This window comes from Sparus aurata, chromosome 6 (assembly GCF_900880675.1).
Source record: "Sparus aurata chromosome 6, fSpaAur1.1, whole genome shotgun sequence".
Taxonomy (NCBI): Eukaryota; Metazoa; Chordata; class Actinopteri; order Spariformes; family Sparidae; genus Sparus; species Sparus aurata.
In genome coordinates this window covers 37,468,069-37,484,757 of record NC_044192.1, presented here as the reverse complement: position 1 = coordinate 37,484,757, position 16,689 = coordinate 37,468,069, and the positions used below count along the sequence as shown (strand labels likewise).

General features: G+C 39.8%; 1 protein-coding gene across 1 annotated transcript in view; it reads left to right on the top strand.

Moving 5' to 3' along the window:
- The first annotated feature begins 12,422 nt into the window (after window positions 1-12,422).
- The window catches only part of plekha6 (pleckstrin homology domain containing, family A member 6), a 164,941-nt gene continuing 160,674 nt past the window's right edge, over window positions 12,423-16,689 (top strand). The window contains 1 exon segment of the mRNA XM_030421348.1: window positions 12,423-12,738. Within this exon segment, the coding sequence (XP_030277208.1) occupies window positions 12,701-12,738 (38 nt within the window). The 5' untranslated portion in view covers window positions 12,423-12,700.

Sequence of the window (16,689 nt, the reverse complement as noted above, 5' to 3'; positions counted from 1 at the left end):
TTAAGGAGTGCAGACAGAGTGAGGCTCACAGCTCCAGGGGTCCTAAAGTAGTTTTTCAACTAGTGAGGGCTAAAGGTTAGCAGACGGCAGGCCATCATAAAGTACTAAAACCTGAGGTTGGCCCCCGCCAAATGGTGGGAGATGCCCAAACGTTTATGTTCCCATAGAGGGATGGGGAACCCATTTGGGTCAATTTGGGGGCAAGACCTACAGTTGACCGCAGCCAGGTCAGATGAGTTAGGGGAGAAGAGTAGGGAAACAGGTCAACTCCCCTTTTAGGCTATTGGATAATATGCCAAAATGACCAATTAGAAGAAGTGGGTGTTTACTGGGAAAGGGGCTCTAAAGGCCGGTGCAGGAAAAGGAACAGGGGGTGGCACTTGGAAAAACCTCCTAAGAAGCAAAGGCTGAGGTTTTTAGGGAGCAGAGGGCAGAGCATTTTTTGGTATTGTTTTGTCCACAGATTTGATAATATCAGAACGCGCCCGCTTCTGACCCGGATTCAAGGCGCTAGATTCTGTTTTAATAAAGATTGCTTCTTCATTCCACCCGCCTTGCCTCCGCAGACTCCTTTTATGATCAAACTACACGCCGACACCTTAAAGAAGAGGAGCCCAGAAACCACAAAACAAAGCCTATCTGTTTGACTGAATATTCGCTTCTCTTCCCCCCTCACAAAGAAGATGAACTCCTTCTTCCTCAGGCCAAACGATGTCCAGCACGAGTCCTCATCTCTCTATAGAGTAGGACAATGTGTTGCTTTCTTGCTATAAACAGATCACCGGAGACCTTCTCTTACTAATTTTAACGACTAAGCACAATAGAGACCTCTATCTCCACATCAGATGACAGAAAGTGGGGGTAGATGTTGGTTGGGGTAAAGATGACCCAGTCCCCCCCCCTCACAGGCCAAGCCGTTTTTATGACCCTGTCTGTGACATTTCAATCTTTGCTGCATTCTCTATACTCATCCACATTTCAATATGTTCTGAATAACTATTAACTACAATTTCATCTTCTTAATTTTATCAGATTCCCAAATAGCCTAAGAAGGCCATACAATAGATCTTTCCCATGTTATTGTCAAGCCCAAATGAAGTTTATTACTTAATGAATTTGGGGTTTGAGAGAAACCAGCCCCACCTTTGCGATGGGCACAGACTTGCATGTCATGATCCTATCTTTGTGTAATACTATAGATAGAACTACAAGGAATATGTATAAGTCCTTGGTCCTACTGTGTATTGTATACTTTATTGTTTATGTTGTATACTTTATTGTTTTATGCCTTAATCATGTTTTTAATTCTTTCATTCTTGGATCATAACCGTGTTACATCTTTTAACGAAGACAAAAATTCAACTTTTAAGATGGTAAAGTTTTTGAGAAGTTAAAACACGATTATGAAACATTAAAACAATAGTTTAGTTAGATTAAAGTGTTGTGGGTCAAAACTCCGAACACAGATGGAGTATTGTCAGCCAGCCCCACCCCTGTTTTCAGTCTGCCTGCTGTAGCTCATAAAAACAGAGAAGATGCTCTGCAAACCACCTTGGGTCCTGACTTCGGTCATGACTTCGGTCACTTCTTTCTGTTACTACACTTCTCTCCTCTCTGTTTCTCTGACTTCGGTCACCACTTCGGTCCTGACCTTCGGTCCTGACTTCGGTCTCGACTTCGGTCACTGCTCTTCTTTCACTACACTTCTCTGTCTTCTTGTCCTTCTCTCTTCTCTTCACTTCTTTGCTTTTTATTCTTATTTTCATTTTTAAAGTAATCTTTACTTTTATTTTTGCAACAAGCTCTAAGAAAGCGAATTGAATAACTACTTTAAGTGCTTTACTTTTATCCAAGTTTAAATAGAACAAATTCTTTTCTTTCTTTGATTTTTGATTTGAGTTTAATATAACGTTAAAGTATCACCGCCTGATCCAGAAGAAGTTGAATTAGTTAAAGGATCAGAACTTGAGAACCACCTTGAAACACCAAAGAAAAAGTATTTTTCAAGACTGTGATCATCTGATGAAGAACGTTGCAGTCCATCGTCTGCCTCAGAAGCCGTGCAAGGAGTCTCCAACAAAAGAGACTTTGTGTGCTCCCAGCCAAGATCGACTCTGCCCCCAGCGCTCCCAAGGCAGGAAACCCGCTGGGCCTTCGGACCGAGAGTTCCTCAACAGAGTACCGGCCTTCCCTCTGGCTACTGGACCAACGCGCCCTGCCGTGGTCCAACCCAGAACTCTCAAAGAGACCAAGCTTCAGTGCCTCCTGACGCCCAGACAAAACAGGCTGAACGTCTTCATACAGCTGGATCCACACACGTGAGAATGAGTGGTGTCTAAAGTTCTGACTTCTGTCTCAGGTTCTGACTTCTGTCTAAAGTTCTGACTTCTATCTTATAAACTTAAGAAAGCTGAGGTTAGGGTCTCGTTAGTATTAAAAGATTACTCCCGTAATATTTAATATATAAAAACCCGACCCTTTAACTTTACCATCTGCCGACGGTCACATAATTTATTTCTTTCTAATTACAATCTTTACCTTTTCTGTTATCTGTTGTTCGTCTAAAATTGTCAGTTCATTTATGTTACCCCAAATTATTTAGTCAATAAACATATATAATCATTTGTCTTTGTCTGGAACTTAATTTTAATGTGGAGAACCGATGGATACGTGCAAAGAATTCACTGCTTCAGAATATTGAGATTGAGTAAATTGATTTGAAATTGATACTCTAGCTGTCCAAGTCAAACTGGTACAGTTAGATGTTTGGAATAGTTCCCTCCGGCCTATTCCAGTAAATCAAACAACAGAGGTTGCCGCATCTACGAGTGTATTATTAATCGCCAGTGATTAATGACCTTGATTATCAAGCAGTGATAGTCCCCTACATTTATATCTATGGTGCCGTCCATGTCAGGCCTGTATAGTCTCCTACAAGAGAGAGAGAGAAAAAGATAGAGAGAGAGAGAGAGAGAGAGAGAGAGAGAAATGATTAACACAAATATACACAATCATCTCAGGAGACAGTGTTCAGACAGTGTTCAGTTCAGTTAAGGCAGACTACAAAAGCGACATTGCGTCAGCGAACATGACCTGAATAATCTCTGCTTTTAGAATGCTTGTCAAACCACCCCTGTATTCTTGCATGCGCCGTTTCAAGATTATCCCAAGCAGTCTCACATGCACGGCACAGCTTGAACCCAAAACCACTCACATAGTCCAGAAATTCTTTCTCTGTGTATAGTATGAACAAAGACCAACTCTTATGGACTAAACCTCAGGTTGAACATGATATTTTCATCCCTTTTCAGCGAGGCAACAAAGGCTTGTCGCCACTTTTGTTCCTTTTTGATCCACATGTGCTGCTTTACTCGGTTTGACTTGGTGCTGCACAAGGGCGTAGGAACTGTGGGGGACGTGTCCCCTCCAATATTGGAGATAGGTGCATTTGTTCCACCCAAAAATTATAACGCGGAAGAGAAAATAATTTTATCTTGAAATCTTTAACTCACTTTTTTTTATTTTGAAAGCACAACACAGCATCTTCTCACCGCCCGCCCCGCCCCGCCCCCTCACAGCTCAGACTGTTTGGGAAGCGGGAGTCTACAGCTGGCGACAGGTCATAAGTATTAAGATGAAAAGACAGCAGCAGCTTAGTTTATTTGATTTCTTTCTCATGGGGAAGAAAAGAAAGAAAGGAAATGTGAGTTGGTAATTACTTTTTCCAGGAGGATAATTATATTACACATACAAATGTCTCACACCTAGAAAGGAGTTAGTCTGTCTTTGTGTTTTTTGCTTTTTTTTTTTTTTTTAGCATCCTGGATTGCCTGTAGAGGTACATAAACTATTTGGGCTAGTGCAAAACCTGGTCAGGTTGCTTTTGGTAGTCCCTGTTTTATCCTCTGAGGCAGAGAGAAGTTTTAGTGTCCTCTGCAGGCTCAAAACTTGGCTCCAGTCCACAATGACTCAAAACAGACTTTAGACTTTAGACTTTTATTTGATCCCACATAGGGGAAATTTACTTGTCACAATAGCAAGGTGGACAGACATACAGACATACAATAAGTACAGTACTAAAGAAATACTAAAAAAGATTTGCATAAGAGAGGAAAGATCAAATAAAATAAGTTAAAATACAATAAAATATAGAACGGACAATACGTTATGTGCATTGTACATACAGAAAGCGAAAAATGCATTATGTACATTTAAATAAAGTCGAAATTAAATACAGTGTTTGAGAATAAACAGACTCAGTGTATTAGTGTGAATATGAATATCTCTCTATAAATACATGGAACCTCTGTCTGTCTGTGTGTGTGTGTGTGTGTGTGTGTGTGTGTGTGTGTGTGTGTATGTGTGTGTTCCTCAAATATCTCTGCGGATCAGGATCAGACTGACCTGAGAGTTTCAACATGGCTGCTGCGTGGTTCAATGGTGTGATATTTTGCATTTGTTTGGACTGCAATGATACCGTTGATAAATTATTTCATAAATGCTTTACAAATTCCACAGCATTGTCCACTGGAGCCACTACAGTCACGTACGCACCAGAGCCAATCACTGCACACCGTGGCCACGCGCACACCAGAGCCAATCACTGCAGAGCCCACCGCGACCCCCCACCTTAAGAAACAAGCAGATTTATACCTGCAGCGGCGCGAGCTGGACCGGGATTTTGCCGGCGGTTCGGTCCCGTTCTGTTCTGTTCTGTGCATCTAAACTGACTGTTGTGGATTAATTAGATTAAACGAGTCCGGACCGAGTCTGTTCGGGTCTGAGGAGATCCGGAGACGCGCGGACAACAAATAAGAATCGGAATCTGTGGATGTAGCTAGCCGCTAGCTAGCCGCTAGCCGCTAGCTACACGGCCCACCTCCCGAGGCGACGGACCGGAAGCATCGGCATGTCCAAAACCGGACCTAGGGTAAATAATGTCCGCCACACTTTTTCGCGAACATCGCTGTCACGTTTGCTTTGTTTCTGGTGCAGGAAGAAACGGTAAAAACAGGCTTTTGTCACGAAAGTGTCCAAGCAGCAAGTTTGGTTGTTGAGGAACAGGAAGTTGTGGGAGGGACCTAGGCGGATGATTGACATGCAACGACGGTCGGTGTGTGTGAGAGTTGAGAGATTTGTGACATTTAGCATGTTTGGAGTGTGTAGTTAGTGTGTTATGTAGTGTTTGGTGTAGTGTGTTTAGTGAGTAGTGGAGTCGTTATTTTGTTTAATGAGGAGAAGCTGAATGTGTAGCAGGCAGTTCAGCTCTTCATTCAGCTGGAAGGAGCACAGGTAGACCTGAGCATTGCCTGCATTTAAATGTAAATAGTTACATATAACTTTGTAAATTTTTTAAAGGTATGCACACATTTAGATAAACAACAATTTATATTTGCATTATAATTAAAAAAAAATAATTAAAAAAAATGGATTGTTAAACATATTTGTGGTTAAAAAAATCTAACTTTTTCTACTCGGATTTCATGTTTTTTTTGTGATTTTAGGTCCATTGTGTTAATACAGTATGTCAAAATAAAAAAAAATAACTGTACAGTCACACATGTGAGGTTGTGCTGAAAATAATGACACCAAGTAAATAGCTTTTAAGATGAAATATAATGGCAAAATCAAAAATAGTCAAAAACAGCCAATTATACCCTGGAAAAATCGGATTTCACAACAAACCTAAATATCCCTGACGCCCCACCTTCAAACACAGCCTCATTTGGCCATCCATGAAAAAGCTCCTTAACCTCCCACTTTTTTTATAGGAATACACTTTTCTTACGGGCACTGCACTAGTAAATATTAATATGAATATGAATATATACAAAAAACAAATAGTATTATTGCAGAGGATAATTGCACAAGATGGCAGAGGTAGAAATGTAAAATAGTGCAAGAGAAGCAGGTGTGCTACATTAAGAGTTACTGGTGTTAAACAGTCTGACAGCAGTTGTAATGAACGACCTGCGGTAGCATTCCTTTTTACACCATGGGTGAAGCAGTCTGTTGCTGAAGGAGCTGCTTAACGCCCCCAGTCTGACATCATCATGTTGCTGTCTTACATGTCCATCAGGATAAACTTGACTTACTGGAGAAGAAGTCAATTTGCAAGCAATTTGTGGCTTAGGAGGAAAACATTTTTTGGCTCTTTTGCCTAGGCCAGTGTTTTTCAACCTTTTGTGTGCCATGGCACATGTTTAACACTGAAAAAATCACACGGCCTGTAAATTATTGAATGCAGGACTGTACAGTGCTATCCAACTTTTATTTGTAACAGAAAACCACACAGGAATTGATATTTATCAGTTCATTACATCTATTCTAACGTCTTTCTTGTTTACCTCTACCTTCACAGGCCAGTTAGTTAGTGGAAATGTGGAAGGATATCACACTTGAGATTAAAAAACAAGTAGGTTTATATGTTAAATTTCTTGCTGTTTTTGCCTTTATCCTTAACCTTTGCCTGTATCTGTGTCCGTTCATTGAGGCATAAGATACAACTAAGAAAAGGAAATGTATTCAGAAAATTAGAATTCAAATTTTGATCAGTATTCTTCACTGTAGTAAATTTATGACATAATTCTGTTCAAACCATTAATGGATCTGTCAGGTTTCCGATATGTGTCCCCCCCAGTGTTAAACTAATTTCTATGCCCCTGGTGCTGCAGCTGCTTGAAGGTGTGCATTTACTGATGAGGTGCTCATATTTAGTCAATCTGCTGAACTATGGAAAATGATTTACTTCTTATATTTTTTTATTATGTTATATCATCATTTTGTCATCTAAAAGCTTTTATCAAGAAGCAGCAAAATCACAAAATGTCGGGTTTTGATCTGCAGTACCTTAATATGACTTTCATGGCTGAAACATAAACAGTTAAATAAGGCTGACACCTGATGCTACAAACAGCGACACAGACAATCTACACTTCAAACCACAGAGATTCAGTTGGAAGTTACAAAAGTACAAAGAGCTGAACACAGAGACATTTAAAAATCTCTCGCAGCCCCCCATCACAGACATGAGTTCAGTCACGGTTTTCCAGTGCACATCAGAAAAAAAAAACAGAATGCCAAACAGGTCTACTGGCTGTGGGAACTGGCCAACTTTAAGTGGGTGCAGGCATGGACTGGCCATCTGGCATACCGGGCAATGCCTGGTGGGCCGAGGCACATTTATGGGCCGGGCTTTCATAATTTAATCCAAAAGTTTTATCATAAATCATTTTTATCAACCGCGATGGCCCATTGGTTGATTTTCTTGAAGGACATTGGGCTAATACAATCTCTCTCAGCCCTCCTTTTTTTTTTTTTCTAAGTGCACAATTTAGAGGGGGCGGTCCATTGGTCCGTCTTCAATATAGACAGTGAACTGAGCCAATCAGGATATAGTACGAAGGCGGCCCCACCCCTCCCTGCGCTGTCTTCTGTAACTTCTGCTAGTTTCAAAGTGTTGAGCGCGAGGAGTGACAACATGGAGCAATTAAAGAGAAAGAAATTGTGTGCAGAGAAGTTGCGTGCTAAGAGAAGAATCTCACTGTAGATGCTGCAAAATGTACTAAAATCACAGACATGTTCGCTGGAGGGGCTGCTGTAGCCTCCACGTCCTCTGAGACAGCAATGATCCAGGAACAGCAGGTTGAAGGTGAAGACAGCAGCAGCGGGCAGCAGAGGAGCAGCCAGAGATGATGCTGACTGACAGGGACAGTGTAGTACAGCCGGTAAGCAGGTAGTAACGTTAATACAGGGACTGTGAGGTGATGGAGGGAACGTTAGTTCTATTACATGAAGAGCTCTCAACGGGTCGGGCCGGCCCGACAAACACGACCGGACCCGCGGGCTCTGGCCGAGTTAACGTGGGGGGGGGGCGGCAGACAATTCATGCGGGTGTGTAGCGCTGTGTCGGGTTCGGACTGTAATTTTCAGGCCCGTTGAGAACTCTAATTACATGATAATGATGAGCAATGGCGATTGATTAGTATTGATATTAATTGGTGTTGCATACTTCTCAAAATCTGGTAGCCATGGCACCTTATTCTGATAAAACAGGAAACGGTCAATGCTGAGAAGTGTCGGATGAGCATTAAGTGTCTATTTTAGGCTCCATCATAGCATTTTAGATATTTAGGTTAAAGGTGTGTTGAAAGGCTGCATAGTCATTTGAATGTGTAGCAACCCTCTATGCTGTGGTTAAACATGTTTTAAAAAACAGATTTTAAAACTGCTAAATGATTAGTAAAAGCTTTGCAATTTAAGCATTACTAAAGTAAGTGTAAAAAAAGTATAAAAGTATTATGAGCAAAAGGTTTGCCCACATTGAACAAGAGTAGGACTGTCAAATGCTTTTAAGACATGTTGCTTTGCATGAGTTCATAAAGCAGCCCTGTTTTTAGCCTGATATAACAATGTTATAGCTTTTTAAAGGGAGCACCTTTTAACCTGAAGAACTAGAATTGAGCTGCTATATCAGGGAAATTCAGAAAATACATAGAGATGATTTCAATAAAAAGGATAAAATAATCAATTGAACTACACTAGAGCTGCACGATACCCGCGGTACCCACGCTACCCCGCTGTGCCAAATCGTAACGGTTCCTACTATACTAGAAATTCTACATGACGGTACTACCGTGGATTACTATACTACCGGTGCCAGTTTCCGCTATGCCGCCTCTATTCATCTCCCGGCTTCTCACTGCATGCTACTCCCTTGTAAACAAACCCAATGCTAACTACTGCAACCGAACTACACAGCTGCTGAATGATTGGCTGTTTGCCTGTTACTAGTGAAATCCGGGGATATGATAGGCTGTTTCCGCACGCTGGGTCCGCCCATCTGTTAGCTGATTGGCTGTTCGTGTGTTTCTGCCGGCAAGAACGAGCTCCATGAAGACAGCTCCGGTTCGATAGAAATTCACTTCAAAACGGACAACAAGCTAAAGTTCTGTCTCGCGCGCACGGCTTACAGTCACAAACACGAGACAACACACTCACCATGGCAGAAGCACCGGGTCCGAGCAGCGAGTCTGCCGCGGCGCCATCGTCAGTGGCACCACTAATTTTGCTCAAAAACCCAAACTCCAAAAGTCACATTTGGAACTATTTCGGCATTAAACAAGGCACAGACGGTAAAGCAATAGACGATGGCCGTCCACTGTGCAGGCGCTACCACCAAGCTATAGGAGCCAAAGGAGGGAACACATCCAACCTCATAAAACACCTGCAGTGTTGTCACCCAGATTTATTGTCGAATACCAGGTTAGTATGCCCCGTTTTATTTTCTCATTGGCTAATATTAGGCTAAATGCTCCGTGTACAGGCTGAGGAATTAAGAGTTAAAGGATGTCAAAGTATAAAGCACCTAGAAAATGCAGAAAAATATAGTTTTCACAGGGAATCAGTTCCTGTTTATTGTATTTTGTCCTCTATGGTTTATTATGTTGGAGAAGAAGCATTATTGTCAAATACATTTTTTTAAAAGATAGTGGATTTGTTATCCTAAGTTGATTATTTATATTAGTTAAACACGCAAGGAAACTGAATAAGTATTTAATGTCAACCATATAAAGTAGAAGAATTTAAATAATTTATAAAATAAGTATTTATAACTTGTACAAATACATTGCAGTTCATAAAAATAATAATAATAATGATAAAAGGCTGCAGTATCGCGATAATACCCGGAACCGTGATACTTTGTCTGGTATAGTATCGTGGTCACTCATTTTGGTATCGTGACAACTCTAAACTACACAGAGCAGACAAAAGTGGTAGAGTTAACAATAGATGCTAAACTTCTGAGATCTAGGATGCTGATGATACATTATGCTTGAAATAGAATATACCTTTACTCAACTATGTGTTGAGTAAATGTACTTATATGCTTTCCACAATGGTTATTTGATAGACTTCTAAAGTAATGATAAACTGTAAATTTCTAATAAGCCTAAAGGCAAAAAGTTATGGGTTTTTTTTTTCGGTTGTGCTCCGCTAATTATGAGGGGCCGGTCTAAGCCAAAAATGCCAGGGCCGATTTTTTGTCCCAGTCCAGCCCTGAGTGGGTGTACCCTTGTTTTAAAAACCTGCGCTAATTTGAGTATGGAAACGGTGTCTGCATTCACAATAAATCACAAATAAATAGAAATAGCTGTCTGACTGAAATTAATTTTTCATGAATGGCAAGTCATGAGTTCTTGAGGTACCTTCAAATCATTTTAACCCACATTCTATATCCTTCATTTGCTTCACTCAACGGCCCAAAAAAACAATGTTGTTAATCTCTTGAATGGCTGGTAAAATCTAAACGTTCACCAATTCATCCATTTAAACGGCGGATAAAAAAAAGTGTTATTTATTACATAGTAAATTACATTCTCATTTGTATTAGGCCTATATTTTTGTAGTTTATGAGTTAGGTATTCTGGCTCGGTTTTTATGCAGGTTTTTCTTAATATCAATTACATTGTTTTCACTAAATTGCATACCTTTTAATGGAGTGGGAGAAAATAACACCTCATATGTATGCACGCATCAATTATAGGCCGGTCCAATAGTCTGTCCATACTGTAGCCTATATCTTTTTGGTATTTCATGTATGATAAAATAATTTTCATCTTATCTCAAACTCACCAATATGCTGCCCACTGTCAGCATTAATTGTCATCAGCATGATGGCTTTAGACTATAAACAATTTGGGTGATGCAACCAACCTTTTCTAATGTAAATAATGATGGTTACTACTGCCTCCATTTACCAAATGATGGACTGTATTGACAGCATGCTTATTACAGTATATTCACAGTATTTAAAACGTGCTGTAAAACACTGAACCTGAATTTATCTATACTTTAGTCACCCTTATTGTCCTTACTGGCATTAACATGCATTTTACATGTCTTTCAATCCTGGGAGAAGGGTCCTTCCTCCATCGCTTAACCTGTAGGAAGTCCCCCCATGTAGCCTGTGCTATGGGCTACATATTGTAAAGCCCTTGCTGTAAATGTGTGATTCATGATATAGGGGCTATAAAATGATTTGTTTGATTTTGCTTAAAGATCCTAATTGATTGTGATTGTCACGCAAAAATCTTTGCGGGATCTCGCAAAACCTTTGTAAGATCCGCAAAAATGACATCTTTTTTTTTTTTTCTCACCCATTTTTTTTTTTTCACCCATCATTTTTTTTTCCCCCCATGTCCCTTAAGGGGCTCCGTAGGAACATTATTTGAAATGATAAACATCATTTAAATTTTCCATGAACATTAGATGAAAACGTTTTCTTTAAAACATTATCAAAACTTGTAGGGAATGTTAGCCAATCTTGTGGGAACATTGCCTGCTAGCTGTGATACCATGAAGCATGGTGGTGGCAGCATCAGGCAGGCCCTGGAAGGCTTGCTAAGGTAGAAGGTAAAATGAATACAGCAAAATATAGGGACATCCTAGAGGACAACCTGATTCAGTGTGCAAGAGAACTATGACTTGGGAAAAGATTTATTTTCCAGCAAGACAATGACCCACAGTGACAATGACAATGAAGCATACAGTGAAAGCTGCACAGAAAATTGGTTTAAAGATAAAAGGGTCAATGTTCTGAGTGTCAAAGCCCAGACAATCAAATCCAATCCGATACAGAATTGGAAATGAAATGGGCTCTTCATGCTTGATCCCTGTGCAACTTGATAGAGCTTGAGCAGTTTTGCAAAGATGAATGCATTAAAATAGCAGTGTTCAGATGTGCAAGCCTGATTGAGACCAATCCAAACATACTCAGTGCTGTGACTGAGGCCAAAGGTGCATTTACTAATACTGACTTGAAGAGGGTGAATACTTATGCAATCACTTATTATTAATGTTATATATATTGGAATTAATTTATATTACTTTGTAAAAATTTGGTTTCACTTTGATATTAAATAATTTGTATTTTTTGTATTTTCATTTGGTTTGTGTATTTTTTGTATATTGACAATGATTCCATTTATAAAAGCAATAAAATGGTAAAATAATTAAAGGGACTGATTGAAATTATATATCATTTAAGCCAGCTTTTTGTTGTTTTTTCAACCTGCCTGCCTGTTTGGCTGCATTTAGGGCCTCATCTCTATGTGTCCTTCTTTTTATGTATTTTTTGTGTGTTATTTTCACAATCATGTAAATCAGAGCAGGTTTAATATTAAGTGTTTCTTTTTCTTACTGTCTGTAGGCAGGATCCCTTGCTTGTCTCTCTGGGCTTTCTTCTTTTGTCTCACTCTCTCCACGTTTGCCATTGTTAATGCTGGCTATTCTGCTCAGGGAGGGATCATCCTCCCAGCCCCCTCTCTGTGTCTCTGTCACAATAATGAAAAGAGGTTACTGAGCAGCACTGTGACGTCGCTCAGCTCCACCCATTCGCTCTTTTCCTCTCTGCCTCTTTCTGTCCTTGCTTTTATCTCCTCTGCGTGCTCTGTGACTGAAGGTGGTCATGTGATGTTATAATACCTAGGGATTTTCTGTCAGGCATTTTCTTTAGGCTCCTTTCCTATCTTAAGAGAGATTGCTTAATGTTGTTCTGCATCTAGCTGCTTGTGCAGCTCTCCTTTCAGAAGGATTTAGTTTTAGTAATAGTGATATTTACCATGGCTCTGACTGACGGTTGGTTGGTGTGTTAGAATACAAACACATTGGAATATACGTGCAGTGGGTACATCAGTGGATGGCAGCAGGGTCGGGCAGCATTTGTACATGTAACTGGTAAGTGACATGCTTGGTGTCATTATTATTTGGTGTAAAGATAATTGTATTGTGTTTGTAATCAAACTGAAGAGTATACAGGATATTCCTATAGAAACACAGAATGGTTGATCCAGGTTGAGCATGTGTCTGTGTGTGTTCCAGGAATACATTAATCTATTCACTGCTTTACTCTCTACTCTCTGAACACTGAACACAACAATTTAGCACATGTCTTATTCTTATTAATGTGCTGGCTGAAATATATTTGCACCTGAGTAATTTACAGGGTTTGTGCATTTTGTGCATCTTTTCAGGTTACAACCTCTTGGCTATGTTTTATTTGTATTAAATATTTGCTTCAGTTATTTGTATTTTGTGCATTTTTGCTTCATTGGGCAGGACATAGTGAGCAACAGGACACAGATTACACTAATGTCATCAGCTTTAAGGTGCCCCTCTAGTTTTTCCATGATACCCTGAATAACAGCAGCAAGGAGGTTTGTACAGCAACTATGATTGTGTTTGTGATAAAATTGAAGAATATACATCGTATTCCAATAGAAACACACAATGGTTGTGTGTGTTTGTGTGTGTGCGTGTGTTTGTGTTCCAGGAATACATTAATCTAATCACTGCTTTACCCTCTGCTTTGATTGAACACCCCTCTGTTTGGTGCATTTTGACAACAATTTATCAGTTACTTTATGCAATTTTAATTATATGACATTTAATGTGCCGGCTGAAATGTATTGGCAATGAAGTGTACAGGAGTTTTTTTCCATCTTGTGCATTTTGGCATTTTTGCTTCACTGGACAAGATACAGTGAGCGACAGTACACAGATTAGACTTCAGATCAGCTTTAAGGTGCATCGTCACTTTTTGACATTCACCTCACTGAATGCTGGCCACACTGACTATGGTTGGGTTTACCTGGTATTCTCTTTTTGAGTTTCTAACTACGCACTGAGCTCAAAGTTTGGTTCAGTGCGTGGGGATTAAAAAACAGATTCAGACAAAAAAATCACCAAAGTCCAGTTAATGTCCATCACAGTTTAATCAAAACAGCAACATGCAAAACTCTTCTCCTCTTCTTCAAATCAATTAATCAATTAAAAACAGATGTTTACATTGCCAAAGAAAGCAAAACATAACGCATAGAGATGCAGTGATATATACTGGCTCAACATGATCAGTATGTGTGTGCGTGACTGGCACCGGCTGTTGTGTCCGCACATACGACTTTCTCCATGACTCTGGCAACATGCCATGCACACTTGTGTTTTGTTTTCAAACAAAGGTGAAAGAAACTGTAAATGTGTGGGATGATTACAGTGTTACATAGAAAGATCAGTGACCTGCTGTTTGCAAGATATGCCTCACTGACATTTCAAGGGGAAACTCAGGACAATTTTACTGCTCAAAGCTTGCTCTTCTTGAGCTCGGGTGACAAAATTGCGATTCTCCTTTCAGCCTACTTTTGGTTTCTATTTTCCTAAAATTCATGCAAAGAAATAGGCAAGACTGAACAATTGAGAAAAGGAGCCATACTTGAGACTTAAGGGAGATACCTTGTTGAACTTGTTAATGGAGCCATTTTTTCTCCTTTGGAAGAACAAAATAACAATACTCGAGTTAACTTTATGGTGTATTATGTGAGATATACATACGGATGACAACACACAGTAATGCTTTATAAAGGATGTTAAGTTTGTAACAAAATGACAACTGGGCTATAGGCAGTAATTTTGCAATAAAGGTCCAGCGATCACTGGATCAGTTAGCGTCTTCTGACTGTCTAACCTCAAATGTTTTTTTTAACCAGTCTCCCTATATGTCACTTGTGTTCAACATAACCACATGATAGCAGTTTTGAGGTTACGTAAAAGTCTTCTCGGTGGCCATGCAAAGAGCACAGTAGGTCGCACTTTGAGGAGCTGTTCTGCTGGTCAAACAAGATTGCGAAGAAGAACACTTTTATATGAAGTCAATACTGTAAAAATTTGGTTATGTTGAAACACAATTGACATGGGTTGTTGAACTTGTTAATGGAGCCATTTTTTCTCCTTTGGAAAAACAAAATAACAATACTCGAGTTAACCCTATGGTGCAAGATGTGAGATATACACATGGATTACAACACACAGTAATGCTTTATAAAGGATGTTAAGTTTGTAACAAAATGTTACAAACTTTACAAAAACATAATACATAGAGATGCAGTGATATATACTGGCTCAACATGATCAATATGTTTTTTATCCTATCTTATGTTTTTAGTTTTTAAGGATTAACTCCAGAGTTTCCTCAGGGGGGTCCTCCACACTGGGAGCTATGTCTGGGTTGCTGCCTGGGTGCTGTCCGTGGGTCCCTTCGGCCCGGCCAGCTGTTGTCTGTCAGGGTCGGGGGGCCTGGGCACTGGTGCCCCCCGTGGCACAGCCTGTGACTCCTCCCAGTGTGGATGGCCCCAAAGGTGGCGTTTCCTCAATCCTCAGTGCCTTGCCATGTCTCCCTATTGGAGGGTGGGAGGGAGAGGCTTTCTTTATTATTGTTCTATCTTTCTTGTGTAAAGCACTTTGTGCTGCACGCTTGTGTGTGAAAAGTGCTCTATAAATAAAGTTGATTTGATTTGATTTGATTTGGGGTGGGTGGCCATAAATGCATACCCAGTAATAAAGTTTGCTGAGGTGAGACAGTCAAAGGACATTGACAGTATCCATGACAATACAGGGTACCCTGGACATTTATTGCCAAGTAATTACACAGATATACCCCCTAGTCAATTTAAGTACCGGAATTTAACTTAACTAACACATAGGCTATCGAATGATGTATAAGTCATCTCTACATCTTCCCTGAAATGTCCAGAAAACAAAATAGGTACCTAGTTGTTTTAACCCCTATGTTGTGTTCCGGTCAAATCTGACCGATTTAAAAGTTTTATCTCTGAAAAATGTACTTAATTTGATCAGACTGACCTAAGAGTCCATGAACAACACCTGTTCTCAGAAAGTTGCAACACTGTTTCAATAATATTGAACTTTTCTCGCAGCTTTGGTAGCTTATATAAATGCTTTTTTGAGGCCTTGCTCACAGTTCATTGTGTGGCAGCACCATGGCACGTCGATATACCATAAGTGAGGCTATTGATTACATATGTGATCACCGCACTGGTGAGGAGGAGAGAGGCCAGGAAACTGACAGTGAGGATGGATTAGAGGAGGAAGTGTCAGAAGATGAAGACGACACAGAATATAATCCAGACCTAGAATTAACTGATGGGGAGGAATCCACTGATGAAGAGGATGGCCATGCTGAGGCTGCTGTCACATTCAGGTCAAAGACTGGGAACTTATCCTGGTCTTCATCCCCACCTGAGACCCACTTAACCCTTTTTGACCAGGAACACGACTAGTGTTACTTTATGTGACTGTAAAAAAATTAAATGGTTTCAAAACAAATGTCCTTGGTAACTTTGACCCTAAGTAGTCTGTGATAAACAATATACTATGTTTCATCTGATTATTTTTTATAGTCAAAATAATCCAGAAATGATGCTTTTTAGAACTCGAATTCAAGATGTATACGCTCAGATCAGTGAGGTATACAGGCCATAAATAACAAATAGAAGTTCAAAACTTGTAATGTTCACAAGAACTGAAGTTGATAAAAAGATCTAACACAACAAGCAGTGATAATATATGTATTATTACAGTTTTTATGGTGAGTTTAAATGGAACGGTCATTTTTGACCGGGAACACAAAATTGTTTAACATGAAACGAACACAACATGAGGGTTAAACAAGCACAGTATAAATTTTCTGTCTACTGAGCATTAATCTAGGTGTTTAGGGTCAATAAACAGACATACTTTGCAGTAATAGAATACGTACCCAGTAGTTAAAAAAAATAATTACAGTATACATTAAAATCCTGTAAGTGTGACCCCCTTATTTTCATATTTTGTTCC